Raw genomic sequence first — 15,041 nt, forward strand, 5'->3', positions numbered from 1 at the left:
AATTGTGAACATATAAATGTTCTGCAGTTCTATTTACAAGTCATATTTTATTCATCACCCCCTATAATCCAAATAATAAAAAAACATTTGTTTTAAATTACTATAAAACGTCGGTTTTATTTACACATGATCACACCAATTTAGAAATTCCTGAAAAGTAATAAGAAAATGAATATGGTAAAATAAGTTCAACACTTCTTCGCGCTCCGTCTCAACTTACTTGGTGATCAAACCGTCTTTCTTGGCCAAACGGACAATGCAGTCATCGGATTCACCCATACGACGGATTTCACCGCAGATAGCATAGGTCTTGGAGCCATCGGTCATGCGTCCGGTTTCGGGGTCAACATCGACAATGTTGATTTGGACGGAAGCGTGATCCTTGGCGTGGATGATTCTGTTGGAAGCAGAACTGTAAAGGCATATCACCAATATTAGAAATTTGCACTTCCAAAAAAAATTTATTTCCAATAGGCGATGGCAGCTAGGTGCCGTAGAAACACGTGTTAAACTTACCATTTGCGGGGCACGTACAAATCAACATTCTCACCGGCGTCGTTCTCCATTGTGCTTAACTGCAATAATTTGTTTTCGGTTAATATTCATTGTTTACACCTGTGGTACATGATTTGTTGTATTTTCATTGATTTTAACTTACTTTTTTTAGAAATTAAAAAATTTGCGGACACTCTTTTATGGAGTTAAAAAAGAAAAGAAATCATCTGGGGTTGGTACCACTGATGGTTGCTTTTGCAAGTAACCGTTATGCGGGTGTTTCTGGTATTCGATAACAATGAATTTGTTGCATCGTTCACTATTGTGATTTATTGATTTTTTAACAGATGTTAAAATTTTCATAATTTCAATTTTATATATTTATTATAAAAATATACGAGGAAATTGACTGGAGAACATATTAATGCAAATAGTGAGATGAATTGTAAATAATTGATTGAATTTTTTGTTAAATTCTATGAAACTTTAACTTTGAAAAGATTGCAAGTATAGAGGTCTACCTTTTTGGCATTATTTTTAAACAAATGATACCAACAACAATATTTCACCACAAAAGTTGTAGAAAAGCCCGACTTTGAATTTTTTCAGAGCAATTTTTTATATATATTTTTTTTTAAATAAAAAAAAAAAAATAAAATTATATGGTATCATAGCCCTACCTTGATATTATTATACCATGTATCCTGACTAACGATAATTGCTGCGACCCAGAACCTGCAAGAATCTACTATTTTTGACATTTTTTCGATATCACAAAGGGAAATCCGTTATCGTAGTAAAAACGTCTTGCAGTTCTGGGACAGACCAAATGTACCAATTAATGTTTGTTTTCCAATGATCACTTTTAACCCGCATAAACATTTGTATGTAGATGCATATTAAATGTCACTTATTCCTCTCTTTTTAAAAACTCAATTTTGTCCGACAAATTCTATTGATATTTTTCGAATTCAGATGATATTACCGTTTACCATGGCCTACATAACGTTGGTCAGTAAGTCCATCTGACTACTAAGTTTGCCGTCAAAAGTCATATTGTGTTTTGAAATTCAAAGAAAGTCAAATCTCAATAGTGCAAAAATTTCTAAGTTTATTGTCAAATTGTTGTCAAAAGTAGTCTTCGTCATGATAGAATGATATCAAGGTAGGGCTATGATACCATATGATTTCAATTTTTTTTATTTTCTTGGCTTAATATGTCATCTTTATTTGTTTATGTATGTGTTTTCTTTTCAATAACAAAAAAATTGTTCAGAAAACATTCAAATTCGGATGTTTTCAAAATGTTTATTTCATCGTATGCATCGAAAAAATCTAGAGTTTTTGTAGCGAAATAATCCTTTAGAGATATATAGAACCTGGTTTTAAAAAGAAGTGTTGACCTTTCATTCAGTTTTCGCGGTTTTCAATTATTTATTCAAAATAAATGCAACAAGTTGTTTGATTTTTTATTGTTTTGATACTAATTCTGACATTACAAGCCAAACAGGTAGATCTCTATACTTGAAATTTTTTCAAAGTTGACCTACCTTCTCTTCATTGTACCATGGTCTTCGTTGCCGAACTTATGTAGGCCTTTTATATATAGGTACTTTCCATGGTAGAAGAATATAGGTAGACGCATCGACGCAGATCCTGGGACAATGAACTGTCAAACTAATTTTGGAATTAAAAATGTTGAATGAAAAATTATTTAAATTTGTAAAAATTGTTGAAAAATGAATATTTTTACAACCCACGATTTGTGTCGTATAAGAAAACATATAAAAATCTACTTATATTTGAAAAGAAATTTTAAAATTTTTGACATATCAAAGATCCCAAGCGTTGATGCATCCACCTGTATTTTTCTACCATGGTACTTTTACAATAAAACAAAATGGTAATTTTATCAGAAACCTGCAGTGCGATTTTGTAACCCATTTCTGATATTATGCCATTTTTTATCAATAGCTGCTCTGTTCCAGTACCAGCAAAATTCAACGAGTTTTGCAATTGGTTTCGATATCATAAAGAGAAAATGGGTTATGATATTAAACAGTTTTTACATTCTTGCAGTTCTGAAACAAACATTCATACCGTTATTCAGAAAACGAATAACGTTGTTCAAATACTAATGTGGACATGGTATTAAATAATTTATTCAAAGTTATCGATAACAGAAAGAATTATCCATCGCATTGTGAATGACAGATTGAATTGTTGAACAATCTCCAAAAGAATGTAATCTGTCAGAAGTGATTTGTTTGTTTCATAGTGTTAACATAAAAAAAGATTGTGCCTAAAAGTATGCAACGTTATGGAGAAAAGGTGAATATAAAACAGTTGAAGCTGATTTCCTTCGATACAAAAAAGGGAAAAGGTTTTCAAAAAAATTAAAATGAGACATGTCCATAAATCAGAAAAAAACTCCTTTTATTTATTGATTTTTTTTTGTGAAGTTATGAAACTTGCCTTTTTAACCGGAGTCATAGAACTTTAATTGGAGTGTTACATATGTTTTGTGGTATGTCATTGTGTGCAAGAGAATTTCATTGGAACACACACAAACACACGTGAAACCAAGGCAATATATTTTGTGGAAAATGCTGAATTGCTTCTTTTTTTGTTAGTTCTGTACATCCGCAATGAAGTTTTATGTGTGTCTGGTCATGTCTGATTTAAGGTTTATAAATTGTATATACTGACTTACATATGTATGTACACGATTGAGGTTTTTCCCCTTTCAGGTTGTGAACCCTACCATTCAGTTCTATTTGTAAAAATGTACACTACCACCCACCCATAATGCATATCATGTTGAGAAAAAAAGTGAACATTCAAAGGACTTGCTTCGTTGAATGGGGGTGAGGTGAATGTTACGTTGATTTGTTGGCTCGCGAACAATTCATTGAACTGCGTTTATAGTCCTTTCAGTTGTCTTTGTGTATTTATAAATATATTTTTAAATGTAGTGTGAAACACAGAATATACACAAATGCACCCACATCTACACAGAAGTTTGTTTTGAGTCGATGTCTTTGAGGTTTCTTGTAAACTGTTGCATGTTTTCTTTTAAAAAAAGGCGGGGGTGGAAGAGTTTTCTGTGTACGTGCCCTTAACTTTTATAAAAGTCTTCTATAATATAAAAATTAAATGTGGATATGCAACCCCGAATATGAGAGCTTAATGAAGTCATAAATTGTAAATAAATGTATATGTATATAAAAACATGTGAATAATGATTGCCACTAATATTAGGCTGTTGTGCTTTACAAAAATTGCTCATATTTAAAATTGAGATCGGATTTTTGTCTATTTTTATACCCCCATCTTGGAAAGGAGAGTATATTAAAATTGTCATTCCGTTTGCAACATCCAAAAATATTCGTCGTAGACCCCATAAAGTATATATATTTATGATCAGCATAAAATTCTAAGATTTGTCTAAAAATTTGTAATTGTAGTTCATAATGGGTTCTAGCTCCGGCGGCGAAACTTTGTATGTACAGTTCGTCCACGCTTTCCAATAGCGCACATATAATGATACCTCCCGAAATACGGTATTTTGATAATCCTAATCACATTTACCCACGAAATTGTTTCAAGTGTGGTATTAAAGAAGATTTGGCAGATGACAATCCTTGAAGTATAAAATTGCCTACATACAGGGTGAGATGAAAAACCAACTTAAGACTGTTGTCTTATCTAAGCTACTCGTCCGACAGCTGTTAAAATTATTCCAGTGACGTACAAAAGCATTTTGGTGAGAATTTTCCAGAAAAAAGTTATTCGTGATGGAATTCAAGCAAAATAGTGTGATTTCTTTATACTTGGCTGGAAAACCACAATTGGCTATCGTTAGGGCACTCCAGCATTTAAATGTGAATAAATCTTTTGTGTCTCGTGCCATCGCTCGTTACCGTGATACTGGTAGCATGGCCCGACGTCAGGGAAGTCAACGGAAGAAAATAGCAACATCAGCAGAAATGGTTCGAAAAGTAAAGAAGCGACTTGATCGAAACCCGCGTCGCAGTGGCCGAAAAATGTCTCGGCAAATATTGAAAAATGAGCTCGGGCTAAAGCCATTGAAATTCCAAAAAGTGCAAGAAGTTATATCGCAACAGAAAGAAAATATGCTCATATGAGCTAAAGAGTTGCTTCCCTAGGCCAAAAGTGGTAAACTGGCGAATTTGGGTTTCTCCGATGAGAAAACAATCGTTGTCCAGCAGTCTGTAAACACAAAATGATCGTGTTTACTTGCCAAAGAGGTCAGATGAAAATATGCACCTTCGGTTGGCCATCAGAACTCAAGCACCGGCCATGTTGATGGTGTGGGCCGCCATAACAGCCGATAGTCAATCTCCGCTCGTATTAATCGACCGTGACATCAGAATAAATGCCGAATATTATCGCGAAAATATTCTGGAGGGTGTATTAAAGCCTTGGGCACGCGCCACGCAAGAATGGTTACAGATGAGGTTCCTCGCTTCATTTCCAGTGCACAATGGCCACCAAAATCTCCGGGTATCAATCCGATGGACTCTTGTGTCTGGAGTATTTTGGAAAGCAAGGTCGGCACTAAAATATACCAAAGTGTCGATCACCTCAAGCAAGCGCTTTGCCGGGAATGGACCAAAATACCGCAGAGCAAAATTCGGGCAGCGTGTGACGGTTTCATTGTCCGTTTGAAGGCCACAATTCGTGGCAAAAGTGACAAATTCGAACAAATCTAAACTTATTCTAAAATTTGATGCTATTTCCGACATTTTTTGCTTTCATTCAAAAAAAAAAAAAAAAAAAAAAAAATTAACAAAAAAATAAAAATTGTGGCCTTTGACTTTGTTGCAGTTTTTTATCTCACCCTATATAGTTTTAGGTATTTCTTTCACCACTTCAAAATTGTCCATTTACGTGTTAAAACAAGTAGAAACACATCAAGTACGGCCTGACCGTTGTTATATAAACATATCCGAATTCAAACGTGTTTTAAAAAACCACAAAGTGTGTGAGTCCGTTGTATGGGGGCCATACTAAAACGGGAAACACTATAGACAATTTGATACTTCAAGGATTGTCACCTACCAAATCTTCTTAAATACCGATTGTGGGTAAATGTGACTAGGATTATTAAAATACCGAATATCGGTGGTTATCGTTATATGTGCGCTATTGGAAAACGTAGACCTAAATATTCAATGTTCTGCCACCAGAGCTAGCCAAGTTTTACACAAATCCGTGGACAAATGTGGCAAAAATCATAAAATTTCCGGAGGGGGCTAAACGAAAGCGTAGATAATGTTGTGCAGCTAGAACCCATTATGACCTACAAACGCAAGTTTTTAGACAAATCCGTGCAAAAATTAGGCGAAAATCTTCAAAACACTGAATATGTGGAGGTACCGTTACATGGGGGATCTACCAAAACATGGTCCTATATATACTATGTTCTGCCACCGGAGCTAGAATCGATTGCGAACTACAAATACTAATTTTTAGGCAAATCCGTGAAAAAAAGTGGCGAAAATCATCAAAATACCGAATATCGGGAGGTACCGTTATATGGCGGTTATTCCAAAACGTGGACCGATATATCTCATTTTCAGTACCAGCCATCCTAGACACAATACATGTTGTTCGGCCAAATTTTGAAGCTCTACGTCAAATAATATGGGCTGTATCGTGACTCCCAGAGACAGACGGACATCGTTAAATCGACTTAGAATTTTATATGGGATCAACGACGAATATTTAGGGATGTTAATAGGGCTTCAAGGTGTAGGGTATAAAAAAGACTAATTGAATTGAGAATTTGTTTCTTAGCGAGTTGGAGGCATTCTTGACAAAAATATTCAATATTGGTCCAGGTTTTGTTGTAGTCCTAAACACCGGTACATTCTCATTTCCAACTTTTTGTCAATTTAAAATTGTGCGAAATTCTTCCTACAAAATTTTACTCATCGACATTGCAAATATATGAATGAACGAACGTACTCATACACATGAATGTATGCATTTTACTACAATTTGTTATGAAAAAACTCACACATCTAAATACTACTAAATCGAACTGTTCACATGAGAAATGCCCAATAGGAAATCGGACTGTTAACTCATTTATGTCAAAATTTGGTTGGTGTTTCCTCTGCATCCACACAGTTCTCGGAGTATGTTTTTCTACCATTGCAAGCAATGTTAAATAAATATTTTATTTTTTATCAATTTCCTTTCGAATTAGAAACATATAATTTATCGATTACGCTCGTTAGGACACTCTCAAAACATACCAGTTTGTATGCTTCTCTCTGCCGGGTAGCACAGCAAAACAATGTCATAATCAAGAGAAATAACATAGCTGATAGTAAAAACCCAGTCACAACACAGTTCGTCCACAGAGAGCTCGCGTCTGCTATGTTAGTTGCATTTTAGCGGCGAACGCTTCACAACGCGCTTCGTCTAGTACACGTTTTCGTTTCTCGGGCGGCAAAAAGGTGTTTGCTCATCAACAACTTATCTAATGAATGGCAAACAGAACAGTGTGCTTTAGAAACAAAATATAAACAAAAGCCAAGAATTGTTATTGTTTTTTTTATTAACATAATATTGTTAAAAGCTTCTTTTATGCAAATATCCAAAAAAATTGTTTAGCGGAACAATGCGGGAATCTCAATAAATTTGAATAAATTGGAGATTTATATTCAAAATGAAATGTAAATAACCGCTGCGACAAAATTTTGGTATTAATTCTTAATTTGAAAATGATATCATAACTGTGATTTGGGTTATTTTTGAAACGTCTTACTTTGATCAGTTCAATAACAGAGAGCAAAAAAATAAATATAAATATTTCAAATACCTCTAAATAGTGCCATTTACAATTTCCGTAGATAAATAACAAAATAATAATGCAGCAGTCGTGATGTGCTGGAATCGTTAAATTAAAACAACAATGACCCGCTTTGTTTATAGCAACACACACAAACGCAACAACAAAATGCACCAACGAATTGCCACTAATTAATATGCAGTTTTACAACAACAAATTCTAAAAAAATTGCTGAGCCACCAAAGTGCCAGTGTAACCAAGAAATTACCGGTCGCAAATGCTGAACTACCCCATTAAGTGAACTTGGATGTGAAACGACCTTCAATTACACAGTGCCACAGAAATTCCAAATAAAAATAAATATTCTGTCTAAAAATTGTTATTCCAAAGTGCAATTTGTGATTATCTGTTAAATTCCTGGAGAGAAGGGGTTATATAAATTACAAAAACAATCTTTGTGCTGGAAATTTTCAAACTATTGGAAATCGTTTGGTAAAGAGAATGTTGACCGATTGTAAACGAGAAATGCGAAACGCAGACTAAAATATTCAAAGTGCTTTACATCAAGAAGCAACTTTATACACCGTCTTTAACAAATAATATCTGTCTATATTTGAATTCTGTACACTAAAAAGTCAAAATTATAACATACCAGAAATAACAGGCAATTCGATTAAAAAAAGTTTACCTTAAACCGTCAAAGTTTCTAGAATCGTGGGTGGGGGCTTCTAACAGATAGTTCATGATCCTTTTAACAACATTATTTTCAAGAAGGCTGTAACTGACGTCTCGAGTTCTCAATGCGTCTAACACTGAGAACTCGAGACGTCAGTTACAGCCAATTAAAAATTTAAATTTTCAAACCAAAAAAAAGTAAACCAAAAAGTGGGTAAGGCCGGGGGCCATACCAAAACGGTAACTTCTATAGACAATTTTATACTTCAGGGACTGTCATCTACCAAGACTTCTTAAGTACCAAATTTGAAACAATTCCGTGGGTAAATGTGATTAGAATTATTAAAATACCGAATATCGTTATATCCTTATATGTGCGCTATAGGAAAACGTGGATTTAAATATTCAATTTTCTGCCACAGGAGCTGGAACCCATTACGAACTACAAATACGAATTTTTGGACAAATCAGTGAAAAAATGTGGCAAAAATCATCAAAATACCGAATATCGGGAATGTTTCGCCACCGGAGCTAGAACCCATTATGACCTACAATTGCCAATTTTTAGACAAATCCGTTAAGAAATTGGGGCTATACCAAAACGTGGACCGATATATCTCATTTTCAATATCAACCATCCTAGACCTAATACAAACTGTGTTCAACAGAAAGACGGACAGACAAACGTTGGGACATACAGACAGACAGACTTTCTTAAATCGACGTAGAATTTTATGCTGATCATGAATATACTTTATGGGGTCTGCGACGAATATTTAGGGATCTTACAAACGGAATGACAAAGTTAATATACCGTCCTTTTCAAGGTGGTTTTCAAAAAAGGACAGTTGTGTAGATTTCCACAGCTGATCATTTAGACGAGTTGTCAATCACAATACGATTTTGAAAATTTATACTTAACGGTCTACGTTATAGCCCTAGCGGTGTATTGTCATCTCGAGCATCACAATCGTTTGGGAACTTGAACATAATGCGGAAATGCTTAAATTAGGATGGGACATTTAAATGGACGTCATACCAAGAGAGAAGAGAAGAGAAAATGCGGCCAAGACCTTCTAAAATTTTGTGGCAAATTTTTAGGGCCAAAGGATATTTCGAAGAGAGCACCTGGCCTTACTGTGTCATCATGTAAATACACATTGGTTATACCAAACCGGGTATCTAAATTAACAATATTTGCAAGGAGTAGGTTTATAAAATGTCAAAAAAAAGTAAAACATTAAGTTCGGCCGGGCCGATCTTCGAATACCCATCCACAATTTTGAACGAATTTGAAAATTTTCAAAAAAATAAAATCCGTTAAAAATTCTCTTAAAATCTTAAAAATACCGAATATAGCCGTTATATTGGGGTCTATACGAAGACGTGGGCCAGCTTAGGCAACTTTTGTCATAAGCCATTACAACATTTAAATAGCAAATTTAAAAAAAAAAATGGTGTAGCTAAAATCTTCAAGAAATTGAATATAGGGAGGTATCGTCATATCAGGATCGGCATAGACAATTTTCTGTCACAGACTGTAGAAGCTATTAGAAACTCTAAATACCAAATGTCAAACAATTTCGGTGAATATTGTATCTAAAATCGTCAAAATACCGAATACAGGCAGGTACTGATATATGGGGCCTATACGAAGAGCTGAACCAGCATAGACAATTTTCTGTCATAGGCTGCAGTACCCATTACGAATTCTAAATACGAAATTTGAAACAACTCCGGTGAATAATGTCGCTAATATTGTCAAAATACTGAATATTGGGAGTTATCGTAATATGGAGGCAGTACGAAGACCTGGACCTGCATAGAAAATTTTCTGTCATAGACTGTAATACCTATTACGAATTCTAAATACGAAATTTGAAACAACTCCGGTGAATAATGTGCCTAAAATCGTCAAAATATTGAATATCAGGGGGTACCGTTGTATGTGGGCTAGACGATATCGAAGACCTATATAGATTTTTCTCTTCCTGAGGGTTAATTGCTAAGAAAGAACTACTAGTATGAACTTTTAGTCAATTCCATTGAAAAATGTACCTAAAATCATCAAAATATCGAATATAGGGAGGTACGGTAATGTGGGGATATTCGATATTGTGGACCTATATGGACAATACGCTACCAGGGGGTAAAGTACCGAGAAGGAACTCCTTGTGTGGATTTTCAGACAATTTCATTTGGCTACAATCATCAAAATACCGAAAATGGGGGATACCCTTATCGCATCCTCGAACTTAACATGTCTGCAGACAAAATACTGATCTGTGCAAAATTGTCTTTATTCGTTTTGACTCTAGCGTAATTACAACGGACAGACAGGGCTAAATTTAGAATTTTACACTGATCAAGAATATATATACTTTGTTATGTCTAAAATTATTATTTCGATGAGTTACAAACGGAATGACGAACTTAATATACCCATGCCTATGTATGGGGGAGGTATAAAAATGTAACTGTAATTGTTGCACAGTGTTCTGTTCGATAACTTCTGTTCAACAACATTTCAAGAAAACTATTTTCTTCACTTATGTAAATAAAAATCGGACTGAAATAAAGATCAGCTGATGGAAATTACAAATAATGGGAAATATGTAAGTGCTCTCTCACTCAATTGAGAAATGTACTCTCAATTCAGGCTCTTTCACTTGACTTTCAATAAAGGAAGGAACAAAGAGTATCAAAGTCCATAAAACCTTTAATTGTGGCTTAGACTTTTGTATTTTTTTTGTATAAAAATATATTGACGTCACATAAAATGTTGAACCTAGTCATATGTTGTATTGTATCAGTATGGACTAGCTTTTTACCCTCTGAGGTTACTATTTTTAAATGAAGCACAGTGTCTTTCGAACATTTATGTGTATAACTTCCGAAAGCGGTGTCAAAAAAATTATATTTTTGTTATGGGCTTTAGCTTAACTTTCTTCAATGCCACTGTTTTGGAATTATTGCCCATTTGTAATATTTTTAGTTTTTCTGTATTCAAAAATAAAATTGTAAAATATTTTGTTGCTTTTAAAATTCTATCTTTGGAGGCCATATGGCAGCTGGCCAATTGTTGCCAATATTTTGTTTATGTTTTATTTTCTTCTGCTTTTTTGTTTCGAGCAAAGCCAGCAGGGCTATTGTGCATGCGTTATAAATAAACTCAAGTGCTGGTGACCAAAGAAAACAAAATCCAAAAGAAAAACATAAAAAGAACTACATATTTGAAAAATAGGTATTATAATGCCCATTTCGAGTTGAATTGAGTCCAAATGGATTACATTTCTTAATAAGTTTCCTAATGGAAATCAATTGAAAATGGCTGGAGTTAATAAAAAAAAAAATATGCAAGGCTAAATGGTTGTTGTTAATAAATAAAGTAAGCAAGGCTATTTTTTATTTTGAATGAGAATTGCTTTCATCAATTTTGGAAATAAGTTAAAGTAATGAGAACACTTTCAGGTAAACATATACACACAATAACATACAAAAATTGTATTTATTAAATACTTAAAATATTCCAAGGTCGCTGGAAAAGGTGTGAGAATTGGCTGATTTCAAATAGCAAAAATTTGTTCTTAGCTACTCAGCATGATTTTAAAATAAGATTATTTTATGGGAAAATACATTGGGAAATAATAATCCATACGTCATATCTCCAAATTAAACATCGGAAGCTAAAATAAATATTTTTTAGTACGAGAGTTCTTTATTACTCGATATAGATACCATGAAGGGTAAGTTATATAAACTCTTCATGTAGAAAATATGCAGTGTAGGTCCATTGTTTGGTATAGTTCCCACAGAGTGGAATTTTTGATATTCGGTATTTTGAAGGATTGTTAACAGAGTTGACTGTAATTGGGTTTCTATTGAAGCCAAAATCTGACTTAACTATATTTTTGCTGGCTATAACCCTCCAGCTCAAGGAACTGTATTTTGATATTTTGATACTTTTTAAACTTTGGATAAAAGTAGACCTTTTAAAAACTTGCTCGAAAAGAGTGAAACTCAATCGACTTCGAGCGGTAGCACTCCTGAGAGCAGAAAAAAAATCGAGCAAACTCTATTTTTCGATTTCCCTTGAATAGGAGGAATGTTTTCCTCGTTTTTGAGTAGGAGCAAAATTCGTTCGAAATCGAGCAGATTCTCTTCTTGCCGAGCTCTCTTTTGGTTTTTACCATAGCGCTGTTTTTTTGTACACGATCATACGCCCCATCTTCCTTCCTCTACCCGTTTCTCCCCTTCTTTCCCCTCTTCCCCTCCTTTTCACTCTTAGATCAAACTCTGACTATACTTTCAGCGATTCTGCTCCCATTCTAATTTTTCAAACAGGAAGCACTGCGACATAAAACGAAACAAGTAAAAAAACAGTTAAGTTCCAGGCCAGACCGAACTTTTTATACCCTCCACCATTTGAAATAAACATACAAATTTCAAAAAAAAAAATTCGTCGAAAAATACCGCTAAAATGAATACCGTTATATGGGGCTATACGAAGACGTGGTCCTGCATAACTAATTTTGTCATAGGCTGTAGTAACGGTTCCGAACTTCAAATACGAAATTTGAAACAATTCCGGTGAATAATGTTGCAAAAATCATGAAAATACTGATTCTGGGGGATACAAAAATGTGGCTAAAGTCATCAAAATACCGAGTATCGTGGTGCCGTTATATGGGGATATTACGATATCCTGGACCTATGTAAACAATTCTCTTTAAGGGAGTAAATTAATCATAAAGAACTCCTGGCGTGGAATTTCAGACAATTCCATTGAATAACATGGCTTAAAACGTCGAAATACTGAATAAGGGGGGGGGGGGGGTGCGAGGTGGTTTAACTTTATATGGAGGCTATACGATATCGTGGACAGATATAGCCCATCCTCGAACTTGACCTACCTGCAGACAAAAGACACACTTGTGCAACATTTTAGCGTCATATCTTAATTTTTTTTACCCTAGCGTGATTACAACAGACGGACGGGCTAAAACGTCTTAGAATTTTACGCTCAATTAAATTATTTCGATGAATTACAAATGGAATGACGAACTTACCTTCCATACTATGTATGGTAAAGGGTATAAAAAAGGGGACTAGACACCGTAAAAAAACTCCTAATCTTGAGCAATCCTGCTCGCGAGTAAGGTTCGCTCCCGCGTGAAAACGGGTTAAAACCTCCTCGCAGAAACACTTACCTTCCAATTTAGTTAGAATTTGGCATATCGTCAATGAAAGCCAAGATTCTAGGCTTTTCGAAGGGCTTCAATGTAGCATATGAAAGAGAGAAGAGTTCTAATTTATGGTTTTTATTGGGATTTCCTGCCTCCACCCTCATTCTTTTTTCTTTCCATTTCCAATTTAATGCAAAAATTTATTAAAATGAAAACAAAACTACATTTTAAGTGGATCACTTCCTAAATGCATTCATCTCACACTGATTATGCTCCTACACACATGCAGTCGCACACACACACATCAATACCTTCCCTACTTTGCACGGCCAGATGTAATTGAAAATTGATTGAAAATCTTTTCAAATGGACAGAGCAGCAACAAAAAAAAAAGCTTCAACATTATTCAATCCAAAGCAGAGAATCCATGGCATGAATGGGCCGCCAATGTGATTTCCTCCATGGAGTTGTTGTTGTTGTTGTTGCTTTTTTTACCGGTAACAAATTGAGTCGACAATAATTACATCACGATTTTGATTTGTGTTGCTTGAACGATTTATCACAACGCCAAGCGATGGCACCCAGAGAAAGAGCCGCAATGAAAAGAAAATTTAGAACATTCGTGTGGCATGGTGGAGAACAGCAAAGACGAAGAAGAAGAAGCAAAACACACATTTCATTGAATCCCGGTAGGAAAAGAAAAAGTTGCATTGCAACATTCGATAAATGACGCTGGCCATTGAGAAGCATAGACCACATTTCTAACCGAGATCTCTGATGCCTCAGTGATGCTCCAATTCTTTTTGCTAAACGGCCAACTGTTATTATGACTGACTGGCTGGCTGGCTGGCTGACTCACTATTTTATAATTGAACATGCCCCAAAAAACCTGTTACCAACATAACAGTCACACATTGCCAGCAATAGCAACAAAAACAACAGCAACACTATTGGTAACAATTTGCTTCTTTATCGTGGCAAGCCAAAGCAGAAATACAAGAAGATGCTGCAAACGTTTCTCTTTTCCAATATTTCCACATAATATGTGTTTCTAATTAACGTCATCAGCATCTTTGTCGTCATCATCATCATCGCCGTCGTCGTCATCGTCTTAATACGAGATGACAGTTATTGCTCTGTTGTCTGGTATTTCTTTGGAATTATTAATAATTTCGTAATATTGAATGGATACAAGAAATATAAAGAAGACGAAGATATGACATCGGTATCCAGTTCATCATATGCATATCAAAAAAATAAAAATAAAAATAATAATAATAAATAATTGTCGATTTGAAAGAGTTTGAGAATAGCCATAACTGTAAACGATTTAAATATACATGGGTAAAAACTTCAAAACAAACAATTTTTCTCAAGAAAATGAAATGATTCTATTGAAAGAGTTGGAAAAATAGCACCCCTAGACAATTTATGCATTTGAGGAGAAAGGGTCTTTTTATACCATCCACCATAGTATGGAGGGTATATAAAGTTTGCCATTCCGTTTGTAACACCTCGAAATATACATTTTAGACCCCACAAAGTATATATATTCTTGATAAGCATAAAATTCGATTTAGCGATGTCCGTCCGCCCTTCCGTAGGTTCACGTCTTTGTATAGCCCCCATATAACAGTACCTCCCGTTATTGGGTATTTTGATTATATTAGATACGTTATTGACCGGAACTATTTCAAATTTAGTATTTGAAGTTCGTAATGGACACTACAGCCTATGACAGAAAATTGTCTGTGCAGGTCCACGTTTTATAACCCCATGGTACCACCCGATATTGAGTATTCTGATGATTTTAGCGACATTATTCTCCGGAATTGTTTTAAATTTCGTATTTGAAGTTC

At 34.7% G+C, this 15,041-nt stretch overlaps 2 protein-coding genes across 7 annotated transcripts in view; one reads left to right on the plus strand and one right to left on the minus strand.

Annotated features, from left to right (window-relative positions):
• Nucleotides 1–86: 86 nt before the first annotated feature.
• Nucleotides 87–802, minus strand: LOC101901468 (small ribosomal subunit protein eS21). Its single transcript, XM_005182500.4, has 4 exons — nucleotides 659–802; nucleotides 517–575; nucleotides 221–412; nucleotides 87–150 (listed from the first exon to the last, which is right to left on the minus strand). Exons 2-4 carry the CDS (start codon nucleotides 564–566, stop codon nucleotides 141–143), a joined length of 252 nt encoding a protein of 83 aa, XP_005182557.1. The 5' UTR covers nucleotides 567–575; nucleotides 659–802; the 3' UTR covers nucleotides 87–140.
• Nucleotides 803–2,704: 1,902 nt separating this feature from the next.
• The window catches only part of LOC101890679 (ankyrin repeat domain-containing protein 29), a 29,785-nt gene continuing 17,448 nt past the window's right edge, over nucleotides 2,705–15,041 (plus strand). Inside the window, exon 1 of one of the 6 annotated variants that reach the window (XM_059125143.1) lies at nucleotides 2,705–2,826. In XM_059125143.1, coding sequence (XP_058981126.1) covers nucleotides 2,806–2,826 — 21 coding nt within the window. In that variant the 5' untranslated portion in view covers nucleotides 2,705–2,805. The other 5 variants (XM_059125147.1, XM_059125144.1, XM_059125149.1 and 2 more) reach the window with 5 other exon arrangements.

Source organism: Musca domestica, unplaced genomic scaffold (assembly GCF_030504385.1).
Source record: "Musca domestica strain aabys unplaced genomic scaffold, Musca_domestica.polishedcontigs.V.1.1 32, whole genome shotgun sequence".
NCBI lineage: Eukaryota > Metazoa > Arthropoda > Insecta > Diptera > Muscidae > Musca > Musca domestica.